The 27,413-nt window shown below is 47.1% G+C and overlaps 1 protein-coding gene across 12 annotated transcripts in view; it reads right to left on the bottom strand.

The window, feature by feature from the left end:
• Positions 1 to 27,413, bottom strand: part of ncam1 (neural cell adhesion molecule 1) — a 347,020-nt gene that overhangs the window by 105,477 nt on the left and 214,130 nt on the right. For 7 of the 12 annotated variants that reach the window (XM_033049728.1, XM_033049735.1, XM_033049729.1 and 4 more), the window contains exons 5-9: positions 24,286 to 24,423; positions 21,668 to 21,785; positions 20,655 to 20,818; positions 17,944 to 18,086; positions 2,511 to 2,540 (exon numbers count right to left, since the gene is read on the bottom strand). In XM_033049728.1, coding sequence (XP_032905619.1) covers positions 2,511 to 2,540; positions 17,944 to 18,086; positions 20,655 to 20,818; positions 21,668 to 21,785; positions 24,286 to 24,423 — 593 coding nt within the window. The remainder of the gene's footprint in view (positions 1 to 2,510; positions 2,541 to 17,943; positions 18,087 to 20,654; positions 20,819 to 21,667; positions 21,786 to 24,285; positions 24,424 to 27,413) is intronic. The other 5 variants (XM_033049731.1, XM_033049732.1, XM_033049734.1 and 2 more) reach the window with 1 other exon arrangement.

The following is a 27,413-nucleotide window of genomic DNA, read 5'->3' as shown; positions in this document are numbered from 1 at the left end:
GTGTGACGTGATCGCTGGTGGGCACAAAGTCGATGGGCCAAAGGACCTCTTTCCATGCTGTATCTCTAAAGTCTAAAATCTAAAGATGTTTTACAACCTTGGACACTTTCTTATAAAGATCAACTTATGAAAGTTGCCACTTCCTGGCAATCGGTGGTCTATTTATCCCAACCATAGAACAGCTACCAGCTGGTCACAGGTGTGACTGGAAGAGCTGGAAGTCCTTCAATACGTTTCAATAGACAATAGGTGCAGGAGTAGGCCATTCGGCCCTTTGAGCCAACACCGCCATTCAATGTGATCTTGGCTGATCATCCCCAATCAGTACCCCGTTCCTGCCTTCTCCCCATATCCCCTAACTGCGCTATCTTTAAGTGCCCTATCCAGCTCCCTCTTGAAAGCATCCAGAGAACCTGCCTCCACCACCCTCTGAGGCAGAGAATTCCACAGACTCACAACTCTCTGTGAGAAAAAGTGTTTCCTCGTCTCCGTTATAAATGGCTTACTCCTTATTCTTAAACTGTGGCCCCTGGTTCTGGACTCCCCCAACATCGGGAACATGTTTCCTGCCTCCAGCGTGTCCAAACCCTTAACAATCTTATATGTTTCAATGAGATTCCCTCTCATCCTTCTAAACTCCATTTTGAATATTTAAATACCATTTGGAATATTTTGGAGGACCAAGAAACCAAGAACTCCAGAGTGTACAAGCTTTGTACAGGGATGGGCCGAAGCAAGGCCAATATGAGCAAATGGGACTATGCAGATGCAGTAGACACAGAACGTGAATGTGGAACATCTGTACAATCCATGCCACGCCTACTAAGATGGCCACTTCTTGGTGAACAATGCTGCCTGGAAGATCTAGCGGTGGCAAACGAGAAGGCAGTCCACTGTGCAAGAGCTTGGCCGAACATTTGAGACATAGATGATGGACACGAAAGAAGAAGACCCCAACCATTGACACTTCCACAAGCTCAATGATAAGGTCCTGGGAGCAGGGATTCTGCTCATCGATTGATTGATTGAAAGTTAGTGTGGGAACAGGCCCATCAGCCTACCGAGTCCACACCGACCATCGATCCCACTTTCACATCCACTCCTCTCCACACGAGAACTAATTAACCTACAAACCCACACGTCTTTATAATGTGAGAAAAAACCGGAACTCCTGGAGGAAACCCACTGAACATGCAAACTCCACACTGAGAGCATCCGAGGTCAGGATTGAACCCGGGCCATCACTGTGTCACCACAATGCTTTATGACGTGGTGATAAGAGATTATGTAAAATGACACAGATCATTACAAGAATAGGCCCTTCGGCCCATAACCTGTATCCTGAACACGATGCCAACCAAGACCAACTCTTATCTCTCTGCACATAATCCATATCCCTCCATTAACGTGATAATAATAAACCAAACTAAACATCCATATGCCCATACAGGAGTCTCTTCAATGCCACCATCGTATTTGCCTCCACCACCACCCCTGGCAGCCGTTCACACATATCTTGTGAGCTTACTTGACAAAGTTAAGGGCCTGTCCCACTTACGCGATTGTTTTCGGCGACTTGCTAGCACCCGTCATACTCGCTCGCGGCAGGTCGCCGAAGGTTTTCAACACGTTGAAAATCCAGCGGCGACCAGAAAAAGGTACGACTCTTTGGGCGACTACTCACGACCATACAGGAGTCACCCCGCGATGCAGGAGCAGGCCATTCGGCCCTTCGAGCCAGCACCGCCATGCAATATGATCATGGCTGATCATCCAAGACCAGTACCCCGTTCCTGCATTTTCCCCATATCCCTGGATTCCGTTAGCCCTGAGAGGTGCCGGTATGCTGTACAGGTAGGTGTGTGACATCCCGAAATAGGCACTGTTTTAAGTCACATATTTAATGTATTTGGCAAACGTGTTATCGCATGATGGAGCTCAGAAATAAAATTTATTTAATACTCAGTCGTTTTAAATGTACTTAAAAAATACATGAGTTACGGGGAACATCGGATTGATAATTGGAGAAACCAAATTGAAATGTTCTGCATTATTTAGTAATGGTGATAGAATTGATTCCAAATGCAAAAGCATTATTTTTAACACATCAGCATGATACCTGCCTTCTAAAATCTGACTACACTGACTTCCGTGCAATGGAAATGGATTTCCGACATTATTTACTACGGGAAGTCTACATAAGTCTCACTCAAGCAACAGAGGACAAACACCTGCTAAACCTGTTCAATAGGTTGTGGTGTCCATCAGTCATACATCACCGCACACCCGTTTCCTCAAAATATACGTGCAAATGAACAATAACGTGAAAAATAACCTGTGTCAGCAATTTGGAGCTTTCAATTCTCTCAGTGCTGTCCATTAGTAACATATTTTCTATTATGATCTGCATTAGTTTGGTTAATTTTAGTGACTAGCTTTTGAAACTCGCTGTCGCAAGTGGAGTTGGTTAAAGAGTTATAGAGAGTTTGGCTACAAATTGGTAGCCATACCTTTAGTTTCATCGGCCGAGTCCATGAATCCTGGAGGAAAGAAACATGAAACACAAGAACTTTAGATATGCATTGACATCAAGAACATGCACAGCCCGCTCCGTGTAAATAACGATGCTTTGTGCAGGCAACAATCTCTATTAAACCTTATGCAAGTACATCGTAACCACGACCATTGTAAGCCGAGAAAGATCATCATCTTCACCAGTGTGTAAGAAGGAACTGCAGATGCTGGTATAAACCGAAGATAGACACCGAAAGATGGAGTAACCTAGCGGGACAGGCAGAATCTCTGGAGAGAAGGAATGGGTGACGATTCAGGTCGAGCCCCTTCTTCAGACTGGTTAGGGATCACGATCCGAAACATCACCCATTCCTTCTCTCCAGAGATGCTGCCAGTCCCGCTGAGTTACTCCAGCTTTCTGTGTCGATCATCCTCACCAGTGCTAGGATCCCCTTGGTCTTAAGAGGGGCGGTTCACATTAGTCAAGCTCGGGAAATAAATGATTGCGATATCCAGGCCCAATCATTGTGGCGTAAAGATACTTAGCCAATGAAACTGAGATTTTAACAACAAAATGACCACAGGTTTGATGAAGATTGTGTATTTCACAATATCAGGGAGTTAAGACACTGATTAGAACTTCTCCCGCACACCCTTTGAGGTGGAAGGCATTCCGGGATGTTCCTCCATGAGATTGACCAGAGCAAGGGATACGGTGAGCTTCATGCATTTGTTGGAGCAGGGGACAGGCGGACAGACGGCCGGGCCCATTGGTAAGGAGAGGGTGTAAGCTCAGACCACATGCACCCACTGTTGACGCTCCATGAAGTCCTGGGAGTGCCAGCAAGAAACTGCTGGTCGCCCACGCCCTCTGCAGCCTCTTCTCCAGGGCGAAGATTTGGGTGAGATCCTAATCAATGGGGGGGGTAGGTGGTGTTGACTCTGTAAGACCATTAGACATCGGAGCAGAATTAGGCCAGTCACCCCATCGAGTGTACTCCACCATTGAATCATGGCTGATCTATTTTTCCCTCTCAACCCCATTCTCCAACCTTCTCCCAGTAACCTTTAACACCCATACGAATCAAGTATATTTCAATCTTCATTCATTCATAAACTATTCTTTCATTCATTCATTCATTCATTCATTCATTCATTCATTCATTCATTCATTCAATCTCTGCTTTAAATATACACAATGTCGGCCTCCACAGCTGTCTGTGGCAATGAATTCCACAGATTCGCCACCCTCTGGCTAATGAAAATTCCTCCTCATCTCCATTCTAAATGTACGTCCTTTAATACTGAGGCTGTGCTCCCTCGTTCTGGACTCTCCCATGAACAGAAAGATCCTCTCCATGTCCATTCCATTTAGGTCTTTCATTATACGGTAGGTTTCAACGAGACAGGCACAAAGTGCTGGAGTAACTCAGCGGGTCAGGTAGCATCTCCGGAGGAAAAGGATGGGTGAAGTTTCGGCTCAGGACCCAACTTCAGACCCTCAAGTCTCCAGTCTGAAGAAGGGTCCCTGCCCGAAATGTCACCCATCCAGTTTTCTCTAAAAATGCTGCCTGAGTCGCTGAGTTAGTTTGTGCCTATCTCCAGTATATACCAGCATCTGCAGTTCCTTTCCACACACGTGTCAATAGACAATAGACAATAGGTGCAGGAGGAGGCCATTTGGCCCTTCGAGCCAGCACTGCCATTCAATGTGATCATGGCCGATCATCCCCAATCAGTACCCTGTTCCTGCCTTCTCTCCATATCTCCTGACTCTGCTATTTTTAAGAGCCCTATCTAGCTCTCTCTCGAAAGCATCCAGAGAACCTGCCTCCACCACCCTCTGAGGAAGAGAATTCCACAGACTCACCACTCTGTGAGAAAAAGTGTTTCCTCGTCTCCGTTCTAAATGGCTTACTCCTTATTCTTAAACTGTGGCCCCTGGTTCTGGACTCCCCCAACATCGGGAACATGTTCCCTGCCTCTAGCGTGTCCAAACCCTTAACAATCTTATATGTGTCAATGAGATCCCCTCTCACCCTTCTAAACTCTAGCGAGTACAGGTCCAGAGCTTTCAAACGCTCCTCACACATAAACCCAATCATCCCCGTGACCATGTCTACAGCCTACTTCGCCTTCCGAGTCCATACTTATTCCAAAAGCCAGTGGTGTAATGGTCCCACCCACTTGAATGTCAACTTGGGCCACTAGTTGACCCACGATTCCATTTCCTTCTTGTGAGCAGCAGCACAATGGATATTCTCTGAAGACAGTCACAAAATGCTGGAGTAACTCAGCGGGCCAGGCAGCATCTCTGGGGAAAGAATAGGTAACGTTTCGGATCTTCAATCTGACCCGAAACGTCACCTATTTTTTCTCCAGAGATGCTGCCTGACCTGCTGTATTACTCCAGCATTTTGTGATTGTCTTTGGTATAAACCAGCACCTGCAGTTCCTTCCCACACATACACTGCTTCAATGTTCACACAATGTTTGCTTCCACCTTACAACATACTTTGTCATTTTTCAAACTCCAAACTGAAGGTCCTACACTCACTAAATTCATTTTGTGCTCAAACAGGTGGCGGAAATGTGTGTTGGAAGGAACTGCAGATGCTCGTTTACACCGAAGATGGACACAAAATGCTGGAGTAACTCAGCGGGGCAAGCACAATCTCTGGATAGGAACGGGTGATGTTTCAGATTGAGAAGAAGGGTCTCAACCCGAAATGTCACCCATTCCTTGTATCCAGAGATGCTGCCCATCCCGCTGAGTTACTCTAGCATTTTGTGTCTATCTTCGGGGGAAAGGTGCAATTGCCAATATTAACTCTATTGTACTTCAGAAGAGGCTTGGAACACAAGCGATCTCTGCTATAGTAGCTACTGGAGGTGGAGATGGAATGATTCTCTACAAGCAAACATTTTGAGATGTGGGTTTCTGATTAGTTGGGCTGTTCCTGGATGCACCAACAAATATTATCGCAGAAAGTTTACGTAACAGAATATAACTGCCTTCCCCCAATATGCAGCCTATTCTGGATGATGCACTAATGCATGGAGGTGCAGACCCATGTAGTAGTGTACAACATTGCACAGCATGCATTTCCCCTCTACATTTATCGCAGCACTCATGCTAGAGATTTGTTTTTAGTTGAGTTTAGTTTGGTTTAGAGATACAGCGTGGAAGCTGTTCCTTCAGCCCACCGAGTCGGTGCCGATTATCGATCACCCCAACACTAGTTCTATCTTATCCCATTTCGCATCCTGCACATTTGGGGCAATTTTACTGGATACCAATTAATCTACGAACCTGCACATCTTTGGAGTGTGGGAGGAAACCGGTGCACCCGGAGAAAATCCACGCGGTCATGGGGTGAACGTACAAACTCCGTACAGACAGCACCCGAAGTCAGGATCGAACCCGGGTATCTGGTGCTGTAAGGCGTTGTGCCACCGTGCTGCCCTTATGGTGAGTAACTCAGCAACTCATTGCAACCCACCTTCCCCTCACATCTGAGCTCCAGACTATGACTTCCTTACCCCCCAGTGTTGGAAGAAACCGGAGCACCCGAAGGAAACCCACGCAGGTCACGGGGAGAACGTACAAACTGGGTAAAGATAGCGCCCGTGCGCAGGATCGAACCCGGGTCTCTGGCGCTGTGAGGCAGCAACTCTACCTCTGCGCCACCGTGCCGCTCGGCCCAACATTTGTCGTGTTGTTGCGTTAAGCTGCAGCGAGTGAGGGTCTCATTGTTCTGCTGCCGGCACACATGATAATTAAACAATCTCGATTCCTGACTTGTTCACCAGCTGAGCACCAGAGATTGAACGCTGATATAAACACAGCTTGGGATGATTGTGGAGGGAAGTGGAATTGAAGCGTTGGATCAGCAGTGATCGTCGTGAGGAGGCAGGCTGAGGAGTCGGCAGCTTATGTATGTACGTGAGATAGGATCTGATGAATATAACACGACAGCAGCTGAAGGGAGAACCAGGTCAATGGCCGATATAGAGGAGCTCTGCTGACACGAGCCCTGGGACTATACTTGTTGCTTGGCAACCAAGACACCAGGACATGATTCACCAGCGGTGCAGAGCCGCAGGGAACATCCCATCCTCACAGCGCGAGTGGGAATGAGATCACGGACATAAGGACACGCTTTACCTCAGATACAGAGCGCTAACAGGCCCTTTGGCCCACACCAACCGCCCATCACCCCGTACACTTGCACTATCCTACACACCAGGGACAATTCACAATCTACAGAAGCCATTTTAACCTACAAACGTCTTTGGAGTGTGGGAGGAAACTCCACAGAGCTTTTAAAATCCAATGAAGATTTTTGCCTCATCAGAGAGTTTAAGATGCTGAACATTCTCTGGTTTAATAAAAGTCTCTTCATCTCTGCTAATTTTAGTTTAGTTTAGACACGCAGCGCGGAAACAGGCCCTTCGGCCCATCGAGTCTGCACCGGCCAGCGATCCCCGCACATTCACACAATCCTACTAAACACACTAGGGACAATTTAAATTTCTTTATACCAAGCCAATTACCGGTAGCCTACAAACCCCTACGTCTTTGGAGTGTGGGAGGAAACCGAAGATCTCGGAGTAAACCCACGCGACCACGGGGAGAACGTAAAACTACGTACAGACAGCGCCCGTAGTCGGGATCGAACCCGTGTCTCTGGCGCTGCGCCGCCACAACAGATATAAAGATAGAAAATAATCTCTCTCTTTTTAAAACCAAAGCGAATGACTTCATATTGATCACATTAATCTGCATCTGTCATGCATTTGCCCAATAATCCATCTTGTCGAAAGCACAAAGGACTATCTATGCATCATCCTCCGAAGCTCATCTTCACTCCCTGCCTTCACCAAACTACCAGCTTGGTGTCGTAGGCAAACTCAGGGGTCCCATAGTTAGTCCTCTCATCCAAATCATAGATATTGAGACCCACCAATGTCCACCTGTGATAGTGTCACATCCCACAGGCCACCCAGAATTAAGGCCCGTTCATTCCTTCTATATCCATTCTGGTAACCTAATCCCAACCCAAGCCAGTGTATTATTCAGCAGGTCCATATTTTGTAACCATGCACACTAATCTTTTAACGAAAGTCCAAATAACCAGACCCATCGATTCACCCTTCGCTGTCAGTCACAACCTGAAGAAAACTCCAGAGGCAGTGGTGAATCACGGTTTCCTTCTCTCAAGCCAAATGCTCGTAAGTTCATAAGTTGTAGGAGCAGATTTAGGCCATTCGGCACATCAAGTCTACTCCACCGTTTAATCATGGCTGATCTATCTTTCCCTTTTCAACCCCATTCTCCTGCCTTCTCCCCAAAACCACTGACACCCGCACTAATCAAGAACCTGTCAATCTTCAACTTAACAATATCCATTGACTTGGCCTCCACAACCTTTTTTGTAGCAATGGATTCCACAGATTCACCATCCACTGGTTCTGGCTTTGTCCAATTCCACTAATCTTTACCAAGTGTACTATTGTTGGCCTGGGTTCAAACATTTTGAAAAGGCAATCTTTTAACCAGAGTAGGAGAAATCAAGAACTAAACGTTGAAGGTGAGAGGGGAAAAATCCACTAGGAAACTGAGGGGCAACTTTTTCATAAAGATGGCGGTGGGTAAATGGAGCAGGCTGCTAGAGGAGGTAGTTGAGGCAGATACTATAACAGTATTTTAAAGACATATGGGCAGGTAGAATGTAATAATGTATTTATCTTTCCGCTGACTGGATAGCACCCAACGTACACCTCGGTACACGTGACTATACACCAGTGATTGATGAATAGGAAAGGTTTAGAGGGAGAAAGGCCAAACGTGGGCAAATAGGACTAGCTTAGATGGGGCACCATGGTCGGTATGGATGATGTTGATGGATATTTTGAACATTAGAAGGAGGATGAGTGGTTTGTAATGTGTTTATCCCAAGAGCTTGCATCCTGGGAAGGGTGATGGGAACAAAATGGCCAACATCGGGAATTTAAGGATGTCAGTGAGGCAATAAATAGATGTATCACGGTGTTTTGATTCCACAGCATATCTAGTTTGGTTAACATAAACATTGAAAGTTGTAAACTAAGCTGAGGGTAATAAAACTGATCCAGGGGACATTTTTGGTGCAGAAAGGAACTGCAGATGCTGGTATGTACTGAAGGTAAAGACAAAGTGCTGGAGTAACTCAGCAGGAGAGACAACATATCTGGAGAAAAGAATGGATGAGGTTTCGGGTCGGGATCCCCACCTTCAGACATTTCTGGGGCCCATTTGTCATACAAGTGGGAGAGTGGTTCTGCAAGTGACAGGGAGCATAAGGTTAAATATAACTCTGGGGAAAGACAAAGATGAAAGGTTACAGAGACATTGATCAATGATGACATTTAAAAAAAAATGTAGGATCCACATGTAACCATTGTGCCGTGAGAATATAAAAATAGTGAATCCTTTGAGGCACTTTAGGTTTTCTCAGAGTATTTACCAATGCACCACACTGTTTAGGCCTTCAATAGACCGACTTGGAGAACCACCACTGATCTACAAGATGTTTTATTTTGTGGATGTGCCTATCTGAGCTGGGCCGCAAGTAAAGTCAGACTCATGGTGCAGGTACAACATAACATTCCCTCTTACAGGTGGTGGTGCAGCGGTAGAGTTGCTGCCTTACAGAGAATGCAGCGCCGGAGACCTGGGTTCAATCCTGACTACCGGTGCTGTCTGAACGGAGTTTGTACGTTCCCCCCGTGACCTGCGTGGGTTTTCTCCGAGATCTTCGGTTTCCTCCCACACTCCAAAGACGTACAGGTTTGTAGGTTAATTGGCTTGGTGAATGTAGAAAATGTCTCTAGTGGGTATGGGATAGTGTTAATGTGCGGGGATCGCTGGTCGGCCGAAAGGGCCTGTTTCCGCGCTGTATCTCTAAACTAAACTACATATGATTTGGGCCGAAGGGCCTGTTTCCATGCTGTACAATTCTATTTTCCCCGCTACTTGTGTTAAGACTTCATTGTCATTATATAATACTGGGGGACTGGTTTTCACTACGGGGTTCATAGCGATGGAAGTATGAATGATGGACCTTCCTGGATAGAGTGGATGTGGAGAGGATGCTTCCACTAGTGGGAGCGTCTAGGACCAGCAGCCACAGCCTCAGAATAAAAGGACGTTCCTATAGAAAGGAGATGAGAAGGAATTTCTTTAGTCAGTGGGTGGTGAATCTGTGGAATTCATTGCCACAGACGGCTATGGAGGCCAAGTCAGTGGATCTTTTTATGGCGGAGATTGATAGGTTCTTGATTAGTAAGGATGTCAAGGGTTTTGGGGAGAAGGCAGGAGAATGTGGTTGAAAGGTCATAAAGAATAGTAGAATTAGGCCATTCGGCCCATCAGGTCTACTCCGCCATCAATCATGGCTAATCTGTCTCTCCCTCCTAACCCCATTCTCCTGCCTTCTCCCCATAACCTCTGACGCTAGTACTATTCAAGATTCTATCTATCCCTAAGAGGGAAAGATAGATCAGCCATGATTGAATGGCGGGATAGACTTGATGGGCAGAATGGCCTAATTCTGCTCCTTAACTTAACGATCCTTATGAAAAGCAAGAAGTGCACAAGAGAACAATGAGATGAATGGGAAGACCAGGCAGTGCAACATGCAAGGTGAAGGATAATGGATGTTCCCCTGGTTGTCTCCTGATCCCTTGGCAACATCCATCTCTGACAGAAATCACATCGGTTACATTGCTACCACTTAAGAAGACAAACAACATACAAAACAGACGGTGCAGTGAGGCGTGGAGGGTGCATAGCTCCTATTAATACAACGTTTTCTGGGAAAACCTTTCTGAGTCCTTGGGAGAAGGAGATCAGGTGTTGATTGGGGCAGATTGTGATTTTACACGCTGTCTGAACGTGGGGACGAGGCGCAGTTTGCCCGTGCAATCGGTCTGAAGCAACTCATCATGCTGACAGCTGCGCTCCGCCTGGCTTTGAGAATCAAATGTGAAAATCTGCAGCCGTTCTGCTGAAGTTGGACGTATTTGTCACTGCCTTCAGCCAGCGACGCAGGCACAAGGTCGCAGCTAGTGGTCCAAATAGAAGTGGAATTTGTTAGTGTTTCACGCTGACGCTGATAAAACAGCATCCGTGTTTGACTGGCGCGCAATAGCGCAGCGGGTGGAGCTGCTGCCTCACAGTACCACAGAGATCGAGTTCGATCCTGACCTCTGCTGCTGTCTGTGTAGAGTTTGCATGCTCTCCCTGTGACCGCGTGGCTTCTCTCTGGTTCCGTCCCACACACCAAAGACACGGGACTATGTAGATAGATGAAACTTGCCCCATATGTGTAGGAAGCGTAGAGCTAGCGTGAGCGGGTCGGCTTGGACTCAGCGGACCACAGAGCCTGTCTATGTGCATGCATAGAGTGATACAGTGTGGAAACAGGCCCTTCGGCCCAACTTGCCCACTTTCATTCAACCAATCAACGTGGAGTTGTTTTTCTAATTTGGATTGATATCCATAAGGAATTGATTCCAGACAGGATCAAGTCAGGGCAGCTCAACATTGCCAGCTGGTCTAACGTGTGGGATAGAACAACTTACTGCAGCTTGTTTTAAGCAGGGTTCATTTTCAAAGTGGTTCAATGAATTAGAATTAACAGTTAAACCTCAACTGCCATCTTCTTAGCCTCTTCTTAGGAGAATTAATTTGTAGCTGGAACAGCTCAGTTGGGAGAGCGTCAGTCTGAAGATCTAAAGGTCCTTGGTTCATCCCTGGTTTCGGCATTGCTAACATACAGAAGGAGACTGGCTGCATGCCCAGAGTAGGGGAACCAAGAACCGAAGGTCATGAGTTTATGGTGAGAGGGGCCGGATTTCACAGCAACCTGAGGGGAAGCATTTCCCACACAGAGGGTGGTGCAAGAGGAAATAGTTCCTGCGACGTTGAGGTGGTGCAGCGGTAGAGTTGCTACCTTACAGCGCCAGAGACCCGGGTTCAATCCTGACTACAGGCGCTGTCGGTACGGAATTTGTATGATCTCCCCGTGGCCTGCGTGGGTTTACTCCAAGATCTTCGGTTTCCTCCCACAATCCAAAGTCGTGCAGGTTTGTAGGTTAATTGGCTTGATGTAAATGTAAATTGTCCCTAGTGTGTGTAGAATAGAGTTATTGTGCGGGGATCGCTGGTCAGTGCAGACTCGGTGGGCCGAAGGACCTATTTTCCGCGCTGTATCTCTAAACTAAACTAAAGAAAAATTACACCACTAAGAATCATATTTTACAATGTGTGCTAGTATTTTAATTTGACATAGACGTGGTGGGCCGAAGGGATTACTTAGTTAGTTTAGTTCAAAGATACAGCATGGAAACAGGCCCTTTGACTCACTGAATCCACGCTGACCATCGATCAGCCGTTCACACTACTGTAGCTCTATGTCATCCCACTTTCCTGTACACTCACTGCACACTACTAACAGAGGCCAATTAACCTACAAACCCCGCGTGTCTGTGGGAGGAAGCCTGAGCACCCTGTGAAAACCCACATGGTCACAGGGAGAAGGTGAAAATTCCACGCAGACGGCCCCCGAGGTCAGGATTGAACCCGGGTCTCTGGCGCTGTGAGGCAGCAGCTCTACCCGCTGCGCCACCCTTCCGTGTTGTATCTGGCAACAATCAATCAACCAATAGCTCCCGGGATACTCGGCTCCAGAGTTCCCTTGTGGTATTCGGAAAGGAACATTGGACAGGGAAGAGCATTTGTTGTTCAAACTGTATCCTGGGTTCACCCACACAAAGGTCGGGTGTCACTCACATACCCCTGCAAGAACAGCGCTGGGCAGAGGAACGACCGCGCTGAATTTTCATGTCATAAGTGATAGGAGCAGAATTAGGCCATTCGGCCCCATCAAGTCTACTCCGCCACTCAATCATGGCTGATCTATCTCTCCCTCCGAACCCCATTCTCCTGCCTTCTCCCCTTAAACCCTGACACCCGCGCTAATCAAGAATCTATCTACCTCTGCCATGAAAATATCCACTGGCCTGGCCTGGCCTCCACAGCCTTCTGTGGCAATGAATTCCACAGATTCACCATCCTCTGCCTAAAGACTTTCCACAATGACCCTCATAAATGGACACACGTGGAAGGAACTTTGCAACCTAGGTCTGGGAATGCAGGGAATTTATTTCCCTCTATCTCTATAGCAGAAATAATTCAAACTTCACAAATGCTAATGTCAATTAAAGGGGAATTCAAGGCAAATGTTAGCTCTGGGCATCTCAGACGGAGCAAAATCAGAAACTCGTCTTTATAATTGGATTTATGATTTTTGCTGAAATTCCCCGCGGACGATGTCTTTATTCTTCATAAATAACCTCGTCTTCTGCCACGAGGTCTGGACGCTGATATTCAGCACCACAAACCCGTCAGGGTACATATTTCCAACCCGATTTGTTTTATTAGGTAGACACAAAAAGCTGGAGTAACTCAGCGGGACAGGCAGGATCTCTGGAGAGAAGGAACGGGTGACGTTTCGGGTCGAGGCCCTTCTTCGGACCACGCGACCCGAAACGTCGCCCATCCCTTCTCGCCAGAGATGCTGCCTGACCCGCTGTGTTACTCCAGCTGTTTGTGCCGTACTTCGGTTTAAACCAGCATCTGCAGATCCTTCTTACACTGTCTTATTAGCTAGTCCACTGAGATGGTGATGCACAATGGAGGTAATTAGAAGGGTTGGGAGATTTTTGCGCAAAGGATGCATGATCAATGATCAACGCGAGCATCATCCCTTCTGTAATTAACATGGCTGCGGACTTTGCTAAAGGCACAAATACACAGCGTCTGACACAGCAAAACATAACCATAATCCCCATACGTTATCAAATGCAGATGCCCATTCCAGCTTAAAGCACACAGGGATGTTCATTATAGCATTTGTGGGTAGCAAGTGTTGTGTTACTTCAGTGTGTGTGTGTGTATGGGTTCCACCATATATATAGGTCTGAAGAAGGGTCTCGACCCGAAACATCACCCATTCCTTCTCTCCAGAGATGCTGCCTGTCCGGCTGAGTTACTCCAGCATTCTGTGTTTATCTTCAGTGTAAACCAGCATCTGCAGTTCCTTCCTACACATATGCACCATATGTGTATAATGGCCGCTCTTAGGCAACGATAATAAACAGACCAGAAGCTGCTGGCATAACGAGGCGTTACTCCCAAGAATCATTCGCAGAAGGATCAGAACACATATCGAGCAGAACTGGGGGCAGACCGATGCTAATGGCGGCAAGTCATTCATGTTACAGTCTCCAAACCAAGTCACGTTTCACCCCGCTTGTGAACTACGACAGATAAATAATCCCGCTGTGTTTCAGAAGTGGTGATCAGACCGATATAACACAAGCAGGCGTTTGTCCAGCATGTTAATGCAGCCTACACATTTGTCTTGCTACCCCTGCAAAATGTACAATTCGCTTGGAGGCTACTGCCAATGATGCCTGCATAGTCTGGTGCTAAACGATGAGATGTTAATACAACTTAAGTAGTGAGTGCAATGATAGAACACTCTGTCCCTCCATTCAATGAGATCACAACCAACCTCTCTTGGCCTCAGCTCCATTTTACACCTTGCTCCCTTCAGACCTACTTAGAGATACAGTGCGGAAACAGGCCCTTCAGCCCACTGAGTCCGCGCCGACCTGCAATCACTCCTTACACTAACCTACACACCCTAGGGACAATGTTACAACTTACTGAAGCCAATCAACCTCTAAACCTGCACGTCTTTGGAGTGTGGGAGTAAACTGGAGCACCCGGAGAAAACTCAAGTGGTCCCGGGGAGAACGTACAGACAGCACCTGTAGTCAGGATCGAACCCGGTCTCTGGCGCTTTCAGGCAGCAACTCTACCCCAAAACCAGGAATCCTAACCACTAGACCATATGAAAGATTGATCACGAGACCACATGGGAGCTTGATATTCCCCATCATCTTTGATTCACAAAGATCCGAAAATCGCACAAACTCAACATTAAATATATTTAGTGATTAACATTCCTGCGGTGGAGGGAGTTTTGAAGATTTACCGCCTTCGAGAAGGAAAATCCCTCCGCCTCGCTTTGAAAGCCACTAAATGGCCTTTCCCCGTTCCTGAGACGTCCCCACTTGGGCAAAGTCCTCACCTCATTTTTCGTGTCAACATCGAAGAGTACAGCACAGGGATGGGCCCTTTGGCCCACAATGTTTGTGCTGAACACGACACCAAGTTAAACTAATCCCACCTGTGTGTACAAGATCCATATCCCTCTATTCCCTGCACTTTCATGTGTGTAGAAATGAAACTAAGTTGCGTAAACACGATATAACAATCTCTGTAACTAAGTTTTGTTCAAAATGAAACATAGAAGAGTTCATAATAGAACATAGAAGAGGCCCGAAAACAGGCCCTACGGCCCACAATGTCAGTACTGAACATGATGTCAAGACCAACAATCACCTGCCCGCACGTGATCTATATCCCTATGTGCCATGCATTTTCATGCGTCTATCTAAAAGCAACTTAAACACCACTGTTGTATCAAGCTCCACCCCTTGACAGTGTGTTCCAGGCCCCCACTACTCTCTGTGTAAAAAAACTTGTCCCGCACATCTCCAATAAACCTCCCCCCCCCCTGACCTTCTAGCTGTGCCCTCTATTGTCGGACATTTCCACCCTGGATCTCATACTTTAAACTCCAAAGAACATAGACCCAATTTTTCCTTTCAAAACAATCCCACAAATTAACCTGGTGAACCTTCCCTGAATTGTCTGCATTGCAAGTAGATCCTCCATAGGTGCCCATCAGGTGACGTCTCACCAACACACTATATTTTTGTAATAAGACTTCCTTAACATTGTGCTCCATTCACTTGCTTACTTACATGCTATCTCTCTGTGTTTCTCATACAACGTCACCCTATCTTTCTGAAGGACATTTAGCAACTTCACATCACTTGAATAATAGTTTGCTTGCCCATTCCTCCTTCCAAAGAGGCGACTTCACATTTCTCCAAATGTCTTCAGTTTAGTTTAATGATACCAGCATTGAAGCACGCCCATCGGCCACCGAATTCATACTGGCCCCCGATCATCCATTGACACCTAGTTCTACGTTATCCCACGTTCTCATCCACTCCCTACACAAGGGGGGTGGGGTGCAATTTTACAGAGGCCAATTAACCCACCAACACGCAGGTCTTTGAGATGTGTGAGGAAATCGGAGCATTCTTAAAGCCCTGTCCCACGGTGCGAGTTCATTCCAAGAGCTCTCCCGAGTTTAAAAAAATCAAACTCATGGTAAGCCAGGAGAATGAACGTAGCGGGTACGTTGGAGCTCGGGGACGTCTCTTAGCGCTAACGGCAGGCAAGCACGGGAAGACTCGTGAAGATTTTTCAACATGTTGAAAAATGTCCACGAGAGCCCCGAGTACCGACGAGTGGCTATTACAATACAATACAATTCAATTTATTGTCATTTGGACCCCTTGAGGTCCAAACGAAATGTCGTTTCTGCAGCCATACATTACAAACAAATAGACCCAAGACACAACATAATTTACATAAACATCCATCACATTGCTGTGATGGAAGGCCAAAAAAACTTATCTCTCCACTGCACTCTCCCCCCCCGATGTCAGAGTCAAAGTCAAAGCCCCCGGCGGGCGATGGCGATTGTCCCGCGGCCATTAAAGCCACGCCAGGTGATGCAAGGTCGCACACCGGGTCTTGGTGTTAGAGCCCCCGGCGTGCGCTCGCAGAGTCCCGCGGCCATTCCAAGCCGCGCGGGGCGGTGCTGTAAGGCCCCGCTCCAGGAGCTCTTCAACCCCGCAACTCGGGCGGGAGAAGTCGCCGTTGCGGGAGCCCTGAAAAGCGGTCTCCCTCCAGGGACCCGCGGTGCCGCCCGCCAAACCCGCAGTTGCAGCCACCGAAACTCCGGAGGTCGGGCCGCAGCAGCGTCCACCACAGCTCCACCCGCTCTGGACTCGGCCAGCTCTGCGACGGTGAGGTGAGTAGTCGGCATCACAGCCCCCGGTCTTCCTGTTGGAGCCCGCTCCTCGTTGCAGCCCCAATGACAACGGAGACCCGACAAAGAAAAGGTCGGGTCTCCCGTGCAGGGAGAGATTTAAAAGTTACCCCCACCCCCCCACACACATACCCCAACAAAAAATAACAAAAACTACATAAAAACATAGACATAAAATAATAAAAACGCAGACGGACTGCAGAGGCCGCTGCTGACGAGAGTCGCGCCGCCCACCGAGTGGCCATTACCGTAAATCTCCTAGTTTGAATCAGGGCAAACTCGGGAGAGCTCTTGGAATGAACTCCTACCGTGGGACAGGGGTTTTAGGAATTCCACTTGATCACAGGGGGAGCGTGCAAACACCACGCAGACTCGAGGTCGGGATTGATCCCGGGTGTACAGCGCTGTGAGGCAGTGGCTATACCAGCTCCGTCACCCATACTAACCTGTTGGCATCCCTCTGCACACACAACCCCCTCTATTGTCCTTTTCATACCTTGCTTGCCCACCTCTGGTTTTACTATGAGCAGTCGGTCAGGCAGCGTTTGTTGCTTCACCAACCCCGTGACCCCTTCAGTCTCAGCACCACTGAGTGCATTTGGACCGACACAGGATGAAGTCACATCATAAGCTCATAGGTTTTAGAAGCAGAATTAGGACATTCGGCCCATCACTCCGCATTCTATCGTGTCTGATCTATCGACCTCTCAACCCCCATTCTCCTGCCATCCCCTCATAACCCCTGACCCCCGTAATAATCAAGAATCTGTCAATCTCCGTCTTAAAAATGTTCATTGAATTGGCCTCCACAGCCGTCACCGTGGCAACGATTCACCACCCCCTGAGCAAAAAAATTCCTCCTCATCTCCTTCCTCAAGGAACGTCCTTTTATTCTGAGGTTATGGCCTCTGGTCCTGGCCTCTCCCACAAGTGGACACATCTTTTCCACGTCCACTCTATCCAGGTCTTTCACTATTTGGTAAGTTTTCATGAGGTCCCCCCTGCATCCTTCTAAACTCTAAAGTGAGTACAGGCCCAGTGCCATCAAATGCTCATCATACGTTATCCCAATCAGTCCCGGGACTATTCTGGTGAACCTCCTCTGGACCCTCTCCAACGACAGTGGAGCCTGTGTATGTGGTGGGAATTGGCAATCCCATGCCGTTACTACCAACGGCTCTGCTTAAAGCCTAAATGGAAGGAACAGGCAACTAAATCATGCACTCTTGTGGAGGTTAGGTGGATTTAAGTTAATTGTCATCTGGAGGGCAAGCAAGCATGACGGAAGTTTGTCCTCATCGCCGTGTGGTGGAGAGGGTACAACTGCATGTAATTCTCCTACCTGTTCACCATCCCGGTAGGTGTGGCTGCCTTTCATCCAGGTGATGGTGGGGGTGGGGTCACCTTTGGCCTCACAGGTGAGTGTGATGTGATCCTCCTGCTCCACCACTGTCTTATTCTCCACGTAGGTGATTTCAGGCCTAACTAAATTCAAACACAAAAGGAAAGGAAGTGGTGGTTAATTTTTTACAGCAGGAACAAATTAACATGGGTTCGATAATAATGAAGCCAGAGGATAATTATATGTTGAAGTGCTTCACTAATAACTTGCAGTGCAATCTTCCAACAAAAGCAGGACTTGAACCAAAATTGCACAAACCTAAATTTCCCTGTACAATGTCATAATTGACTCCAGAAACTGGTACATAAGAGCCCTTAAACTGGTGAAGCAATTGGCTGCAGTGGCATTCGTCTATGCAACACAGAAGCACTCTAGTTGATAGCTGGCACGGATCCAATTGGGGGAATTTGAATCATGTGCAGCTGCAAAGGGGAACTATTAGACTCTCATCATTTTCAGCAGATATTAAGTGATTATGGGCATTGCAATTATTCTGGGGGCAGAGCAGTTTGCACAATGTCAAAAGCTTCCCTGATGTATATTTTATAGAAATTAAAACCTCATCGGCGTTTAAGGAAGATCTTAATTCTGAGAGTGCGGAGGAAGGAACTGCAGGTGCAGGAAGGAACTGCAATAGACAATAGGTGCAGGAGTAGGCCATTCGGCCCTGCGAGCCAGCACCGCCAGCATTCACAATCAGTACCCCGTTCCTGCCTTCATCCACAATCAGTACCCCGTTCCTGCCTTCGCCCCATATCCCCTGATTCAGCAGCTGCCGGTTTAAACAGAAGATAGACACAAAAACGCTTGAGTAACTCAGACACCATCTCTGGAGAGAAGGAATGGGTGACGTTTCAGGTAGAGACCCTTCTTCACACTGATTTTAAAGGGTGGGGTGGGGCTGGAAGTAAGAAAATATTTCCTTTTCTCCCCTTTTTGTGCTCTTTTTCCAGCTTCCAGTCATTCCCCCCTCACCCCAGTCGTCTTCTTCAGAACCTTTCTCCAACTGCAGTGCCAGTGACTGCTGACATACTGGGAGATAATGAATGTCGGAATCAATTTTCAGACGTAACGCAGTCCTTCACATGACAGGACTTCAGGGCGCGATCACTAAAGCTGACTCACAGCCACACAGTGCCATGTCCATCAGGAGGAACTAAATTAATTTAAATGAATGGGTGAGAAGTTGTGCATCTCCGGGTGCTCCGGTTTCCTCTCACATTCCTAAGCCGCGCGGGTTTACAGGTTAATTGGCTTCTGTAAATTGTCCCTGGGGTGGAGGATAGAACTAGTGTACAGGGTGATCGTTGGTCAACATGGACTCGGTGGGCCGAAGGGCCTGTTTCCATGCTGTATCTCTAAACTAGGCTAAAGATAAAATACCCGCTTCTTTACTGAGTGTTCCATCACATGGGCTGTCACGACACATTAGGTTTCATCATTTAAATTATTCCCTTTTTCTTTCAATTTAGTTTAGAGATACAGCGCAGAAACAGCTTGGTAAATGTAAAAATTGTCCCCAGTGTGTGTAGGATAGTGTTAATGTGCGGTGTTTGCATGTTTGAACATTCTCCCTGTGATCACGTGGGTTTTCTCCAGGTGCTCTGGTTTCCTCCCACATCGCAAAGATGTGCAGGTTCATAGGTTTGTTTGGCTTTTTGGTAAATTGTCCCCAGCGTGTAGGATAGAACAAGTGTACGCGCGATCGTTAGTCCGCGCATACTCGGTGGGCCGAAGGGCCTGTTTCCACGCTGTATCTCTAAACTAAACACTGGTGTCATTTAAGAAGTGTCTGGACAGGCACTTGAATCTGCCAGGCAGGGAGGGTCAAGTGCTGGAAGGAGGGATTAATGCAAATGGATGCCCACTGGTCAGCACGGACACAGTGGGCCGAATGGCCTGCTTTCCTGCTGCACGACTCCACCATTCTTAAGCGCTGGTGTCAACTGACTGCAGAGTGCCTCCCGCTGATGACATGATGTGCTGTTGCTCTCAGAACTCAAGATAGACACAAAAAGCTGGAGTAACTCAGCGGGTCAGGCAGCATCTGTGGAGAAAAGGAACAGGTGACGTTTCGGGTCAGAACCTCTGAAGAAAGGTTCTGAAGAAGACCACTGACCTGTGATCCCCGCACACTTACACTATCCTACATACACTTGGGCCAATTTATAATCATACAAAAGCAATTGACCTACAAACATGTACGTCTTTGGAGTGTGGTAGGAAACCCGAGATCCTGGAGAAAACCCACGCAGGTTACGGGGAGGACAACCTTCATAAGATCATAAGTGATAGGAGCAGAATTAGGCCATTTGCCCCATCAAGTCTACTCCGTCATTCAATCATGGCTGATCTATCTTTCCCTCTCAACCCCATTCTCCTGCCTTCTCCCCATAACCCTTGACACCCGTACTAATCAAGAATCTATCTATCTCTGCCTTAAAAAATATCCATTGACTCGGCCTCCACAGCCCACTGTGGCAATGAATTCCACAGATTCACCATCTTTCTTCTTTCCAAGGAATAAAATCCCAGCCTGCCCAACCTCACGCCCTGAAGTCAGGTCTGTCTTTGGCAGTGAGGGGAGGAGTTGGCTGCACACCATGCCTGCACCTGTAAATTAATATACATTTCACAGTGAGAGGTCTTACCGAAAACTCGTAGAGTAATCTCCAGCTCGTACACTCCGGCCTTATTCTGAGCCATGCAGATATATTCCCCATCGTCCTGTTTCCCCACTTTGTGAATCATCAGCTCAGACCCATCCTCAATCAGAGAGTACTTGTCGGCATCTGCTTCAATGATGATATCCTCTCTGCAAACACAATCAGCAGGACCAGGGTTACAGAACAAAGAATACACACACTCCCCTGCCTCACTTAATAGGTCATGCAAACTCGCACTTGCTCTTTAAACTCACTGAAGCCCACGTGGTCTCCGTGTTGGAGCTCCCCCCGTGGTCTATACACATACACAGACACACACACATACATACACAGGTATACACACATACACAGATATACATACACAGACACACACACATACACAGGTATACACACACATACACAGGTATACACACACATACACAGGTATACACACACATACACAGGTATACACACACATACACAGACACACACATACATACCCAGGTATACACACATACACAGGTATACACAGGTATACACACACATACATACCCAGGTATACACACATACACAGGTATACACAGGTATACACACACATACATACACAGGTATACACACATACACAGGTATACACACATATACACACACACACAAGTACACATACACAGGTATACAGACACACATACACATATATATATACAGGTATACACACACACACATATATATATATACATACATACACACACATATATATATACAGACACACATGTGTGTGTGTATGTACAGGTATATATGTACATATGTATATATATATATATATATATGTACTCACACACACACATATATGTACTCATATATATACATACACACATACGTACATCTTTATATGTGTGTGTGTATGTATGTGTATATATGTATGTGTGTGTGTCCGCGTGTGCACAAGTATGTATGTGTGTGTGTGTGTGTGTGTGTGTGTGTGTGTGTGTACATACATACATATAATTCTTTATTCCTCTTACCGTTGCCAGGTTATCTGTGGCTGTGGGAACCCGTCTGCCTGACAGGTCAAGGTGACGGGTCTGCCGCTGTGAGCCGTTGCGTTCACCACCATTTCCGGGGCGCGGATGCTGGGCGGAACTAGAACACAAAGAGAGAGCGCGTGCGTAAAGATCTGGAGAATTGTTGATCCAACGCACACCTGGGGCAGGTCGCCATGACACCCGTGGTGATGGATCAACCGTTGCCTTCACAATAGCTTCCTCCTGCACCTCCTGTCTGTTGTCCATCCCAACCTGACGGCTCGGTCACGGGGACATTACCACCTATTACTTCCAAGAAGGCGCCCAGCCCAGGGGACTAATTGTGTAAGAAGGAACTGCAGACGCTGGTTTAACCCGAAGATAAGACACAAAAAGCTGGAGTAACTCAGCGGGCCCGGCAGCATCTCTGGAGGGAAGGAATAGAAACATAGAAACATAGAAATTAGGTGCAGGAGTAGGCCATTCGGCCCTTCGAGCCTGCACCGCCATTCAATATGATCATGGCTGATCATCCAACTCAGTATCCCGTACCTGCCTTCTCTCCATACCCTCTGATCCCCTTAGCCACCAGGGCCACATCTAACTCCCTCTTAAATATAGCCAATGAACTGGCCTCGACTACCCTCTGTGGCAGGGAGTTCCAGAGATTCACCACTCTCTGTGTGAAAAATGTTCTTCTCATCTCGGTTTTAAAGGATTTCCCCCTTATCCTTAAGCTGTGACCCCTTGTCCTGGACTTCCCCAACATTGGGAGCAATCTTCCTGCATCTAGCCTGTCCAACCCCTTAAGAATTTTGTAAGTTTCTATAAGATCCACATAATGGGTGACGTTTCGGGTCGAGACTCTGCTTCAGACTGGTGCTAGCGATACGATATAACTTTATTTATCCCAGGAGGGAAATTGATCCGCCAACAATCATAAAACACAAGATACATGTAACATGAAATTAAAGTGAGGAGTGGAAAGGATTGGGGGTGTCCAGAGATTTGGGGATTGGGTGGAGGGGGGACAGGGTAGTCAGTCTACAGATGGGGGAGTTGTACAGTTTGATAGCCACAGGGAAGAAGGATCTCCTGTGGCGTTCTGTGCTGCATCTTGGTGGAACCAGTCTGTTGCTGAAGGTGCTCCTCAGGTTGACCAGTGTGTGTCATGGAGGGGGTGAGCTGTATTGTCCAAGATGCTCCGCAGTTTGAGGAGCATCCCCCCCTCCAAGACCACCAGCAAACTCATATTACAATCGCTACACACTCATAAACCTCTATACTGTAAATGGCTAGACTATGATCAAGTATTGTCTTTCTGCTGACTGGATAGCTTGCGACAAATCCTTTCACTGGATCTCGGTGCGCGTGACAGGGAGCTGAACTGAAAATATTCACATCCAGCAATGGCCCTTCTGCAGTTCCCACACTTGTATCATTGCGCCTACATACGAATTGCCACATTGATCGTGAGATGATTCAAGAGATGGAACGTTGTGGAAGGAAGAAGGTGCGGTGAGGGGGAGGTAAAGATTTAATAGGAACCTGAGGGGCAAGTTTTTTTAAATACAAAATCGTGAGAGGAATAGATCGGGTAAAGGCACAGAGCCTCATGCCCAGAGTAGGGAAATTGAAAACCAGAGGACACAGGTTTAAGATGAGGGGAGGGGGGGGGGGAATTTAATAGGAACCTGAGAGGTAACATGTTTTACACAAAGGGTGGGGGGTGAATGGAACGAGCTGCCGGAGGAGGTAGTTGAGGCAGGGACAATTGCAGCATTTAAGATAGGTAGATGGACAGGATAGGTTTGGAAGGATATAGGGCAAACACAGATAGGTGAGACTAGTGTATATTGGGCATACAAAATGTGTAGGAAGGAACTACACATGCGGATAGACACAAAGTGCAGGAATAACTCAATGGGTGAGGCAGCATCCCTGGAGAACAAGGGTGGGTGACGCTTCGGGTTGGAACCTTTCTGCAGTGAGTCTGAAGAAGGGGTCCAAGCCGAAACATCACCTTTTCTCCAGAGATGCTGCCTGACCCTCTGAGCTATTCCAGCATTTGGTGTCTACCTTCTGTAGATGGGCCTGTTTCCACAATTTATGTTCGATGACTCTATGGTGAAAGGTGAATGTGGAATGTCCCAGTAATCTGGACTCTTTGCAAATGAAAGGTGCCTCTAGTTTTAGTTTAGTTTATTGTAACGTGTACTAAGATACAGTGAAAAGCTATTGTAGTTTAGTTTAGAGGTACAGCGCGGAAACAGGCCCTTCGGCCCACCGAGTCCGCGCCGACCATCAATCCCTGCACACTAACGCATGCCGACACACACTAGGGACAATTTACATTTAAAAAAATAATTAGAAAGCCAATTAACCTACAAACTTTTACGCCTTTGGAGTGTGGGAGGAAACCGAAGATCTCGGAGAAAGTCCACGCAGTTCACATGGGGATCGTACAAACTCTGTACAGACAGCACCCGTAGTCGGGATCGAACCTGGGTCTCTGGCGCTGTAAGGCAGCAACTCTGCCGCTGCGCCACCGTGCCGCCCCTGTTGTTGCGTGTCTGATTAACCGAAGGCCAGCGGGGACAGCAGTAACGAGCGCTTACCGTTAACAATGACCCGAATATCCTTGAATTTGATTTCTCCGCGGGCGGCGATTCTGCCCTCACACCGGTAAGTGCCTTCATCCGTCTTCTTAATGTGGTGGATTTGCAAGTACTTGTTCGGCAACATCGTGAAACGCGCTGCAAAATAAGAAAATAAAAATGAGGCCATCAGCATTTGGACTTCAAGTAAAATCTCTCTTAGTAATAGAAATACTTCAGCTGAGTGACTCTGTTGCCTGCAGACAGACGTGGTAACAAGAAACAAGCACGTAGGTTTAAGGTTAAAGGGAAAAGATTTAATAGGAATCTGAGGGATAACTTTTTCACACAAAGGGTGCTGGGTGTATGGAACAAGCTGCCAGTGGAGGTAGTTGAGGCTGGGACTATCCCAACATTTAAGAAACACCTCCAGTTTAAATTCCATTTGGAATATTTTGGAGGACCAAGAAACCAAGAACCAAGAAAACAGTTAGACAGGTACATGGATAGGACAAGTTTGGCGGGGATATTGACCAAACATGGGCAGGTGGGACTAGTGACAATAGACAATTGGTGCAGGAGTAGACCATTTGGCCCTTCGAGCCAGCACCATCATTCAATGTGATCATGGCTGATCATCCAGAATCAGTACCCTGTTCCTGACTCCTGCTGATAGATGCTGCCTCACCCGCTGAGTTTCTCCAGCATTTTTCTCTACCTTCCCATATCTTGTATCGATCGATACACTGTGAATGGCTCGATGGTAATCAGGTGTTGTCTTTCCGCTGACTGGTTGGCAGGCAACAGAAGCTTTTCACTGTACCTCGGTACACACGTTATTCAGTTAACGTTACATACGACAATAAAAATATCTTGACATTTGGAAGCCGATTATAAAATGAGTTTGAGTTGAGTTTATTGTCACTTGTGCCGAGGTACAGTGAAAAGCTTTTGTTGCGTGCTATCCAGTTAGCGGGAAGACAATACATGATTACAATCGAGCCGTCCACAGTGTACAGATACATGAAAGCTTTTCACTGTACCTCGGTACACGTAACAATGAACTGCTTGAGGGAATATCCTGAATAAGATTTAGTGCAAGATAAAGCCAGTCAAGTTCGATCAAAGATAGTCCGAGGGTCTCCAATGAGGTAGACAGCAGTAGTGCAGGAAGGAACTGCAGATGCTGGTTCACACCAAAGATAGACAAAAAATGCTGGAGTATCATCTACTTTGATCTTTCTTTTTAACACCTTACACCTCCATCTCGCTAGACTCCCTCTTCCCTGACTCTCAGTCTGAGAAAAGGTCTCGACCGGAAACGTCAGCCCATTCCTTCTCTCCAGAGATGCTGCCTGTCCCGCTGAGTTACTCCAGCACTGTATGTCCATATAGATAGTGGTCGCCCAGGAAGCGGGTGGAAAATGACTAGAATGACCCGCAAACCTCCCACCAAGTTTCTTCCGAGTCGGTTGATTGCTGGGTTCAGACGCCCAGACGCCCATTTAATTAGCTGCTGCTTAAAGAGCACTTTGCTGCTGGTCTGTGCATCACCGGAAATTAAAGCTGTCAAGAATTCCTAAATCAAGTGGCTCTCTGCGGCATTGTGTCCGGGGAAGAGTGTGTGTGTGTGTGTGTGTGTGTGTGTGTCACAGCCGGCTGTGGGGATGAATCAATGGGGGCGAATCCTTCCTTTAATTACTTCGTAAATGACGTCAGTAAAATGTCCGCCTGAGTCATTCGGCCAAAGAAGAAAAATCAGACCCAGCTGCTTTGCAAGAACTGCGAAGAAACCACACAGAGAACCCTCCGTTATCTGAATCTGGAGCCAAATTAAGACAAGCAAAGGGCTTCAACCAGGCAGAATCTAAAGGGCCCGGCGACCAGTGGCAAAGGGGTAGAGTTGATGTGAAACAATGGGCTTTGTGTGGGGACACCGGGATTGGTGAAGGACTGGGATTGGTGTGGGGACAGTGGGATTGGTGTAGGGTCACAGTGCGGTGTGTGTGGACATACTGGAGTTGGCGTAGGGTACTGGGATAGGTGTGGGGATTGTGGGATTGGTGTGGGGACAGTGGGATTGGTGTGGGGACAGTGGGATTGGTTTGGGACACTGGGATTGGTGTAGGACTGGGATTGGTGTGGGGTAAGGGTTTGTGTGTTGTTGATTAGTATGGGTGTCAGGGGTTATGGGGAGAAGGCAGAAGAATGGGATCGAGAGGGAGAGATAGATCGTCTATGATTGAATGGCGGAGTGGACTTGATGGGCCGAATGGCCTAATTCTTCTCCAAGAACATATGAACTTATGTGTGTGGGACACTGCCTGGCTAGTTTCAAAGGGCTTTTTAAACAGCCAGGTAATTTTCACACTGATCACTGAAGCGATCACTCAAGAGCCCTGGACTGACACGGCAGCATTTTTATTCAGTAGCAACTCCGGTCGTTGCCAGAATCCACAAGAACGCATCAGAAAATTACACAATAATTAGATGCCTCCGCAGAACTTTAAAAAAATAAAGCAGGGATTAATGGCTATTTCCATTTAAAATCGTAAATCACATGGATTTTCTTCTCGCCATTAAGTCCGAGGGAACATTTTATTTACTTGTGTAGGAAAGAACTGCAGATGCCTGAAGGAGGGTCTCGACGGAAACATCTCCCATTCCTTCTCTCCACCAATGCAGCCTGTCCCAGCATTTTATTTACTTGTCAGCTGTCTTGTCTTATTGGACAATAGACAATAGGTGCAGGAGTAGGCCATTTGGCCCTTCGAGCCAGCATCGCCATTCAATATGATCACAGCTGATCATCCCCAATCAGTACCCCGTTCCTGCCTTCTCCCCATATCCCCTGACTCCGCTATCTTTAAGAGCCCTATCTAGCTCTCTCTTGAAAGTATCCAGATAACTGGCCTCCACCGCCCTCTGAAGCAGAGAATTCCACAGACTCACAATTCTCTGTGTGGAAAAGTGTTTCCTCGTCTCTGTTCTAAATGGCTTACCCCTTATTCTTAAACTGTGGCCCCTGGTCTGGACTCCCCCAACATCGGGCACATGTTTCCTGCCTCTAGCGTGTCCAAACCCTTAATCTATATTACTAAATCTCTGATCTTGACCGCTTTTAGCCAACTGTGCTGCGATTTCCGAGA

This window comes from Amblyraja radiata, chromosome 33 (assembly GCF_010909765.2).
Source record: "Amblyraja radiata isolate CabotCenter1 chromosome 33, sAmbRad1.1.pri, whole genome shotgun sequence".
Lineage (NCBI taxonomy): Eukaryota > Metazoa > Chordata > Chondrichthyes > Rajiformes > Rajidae > Amblyraja > Amblyraja radiata.
The sequence above is the reverse complement of the archived record's forward strand: the minus strand, read 5'-3'. Positions and strand labels throughout refer to the sequence as shown.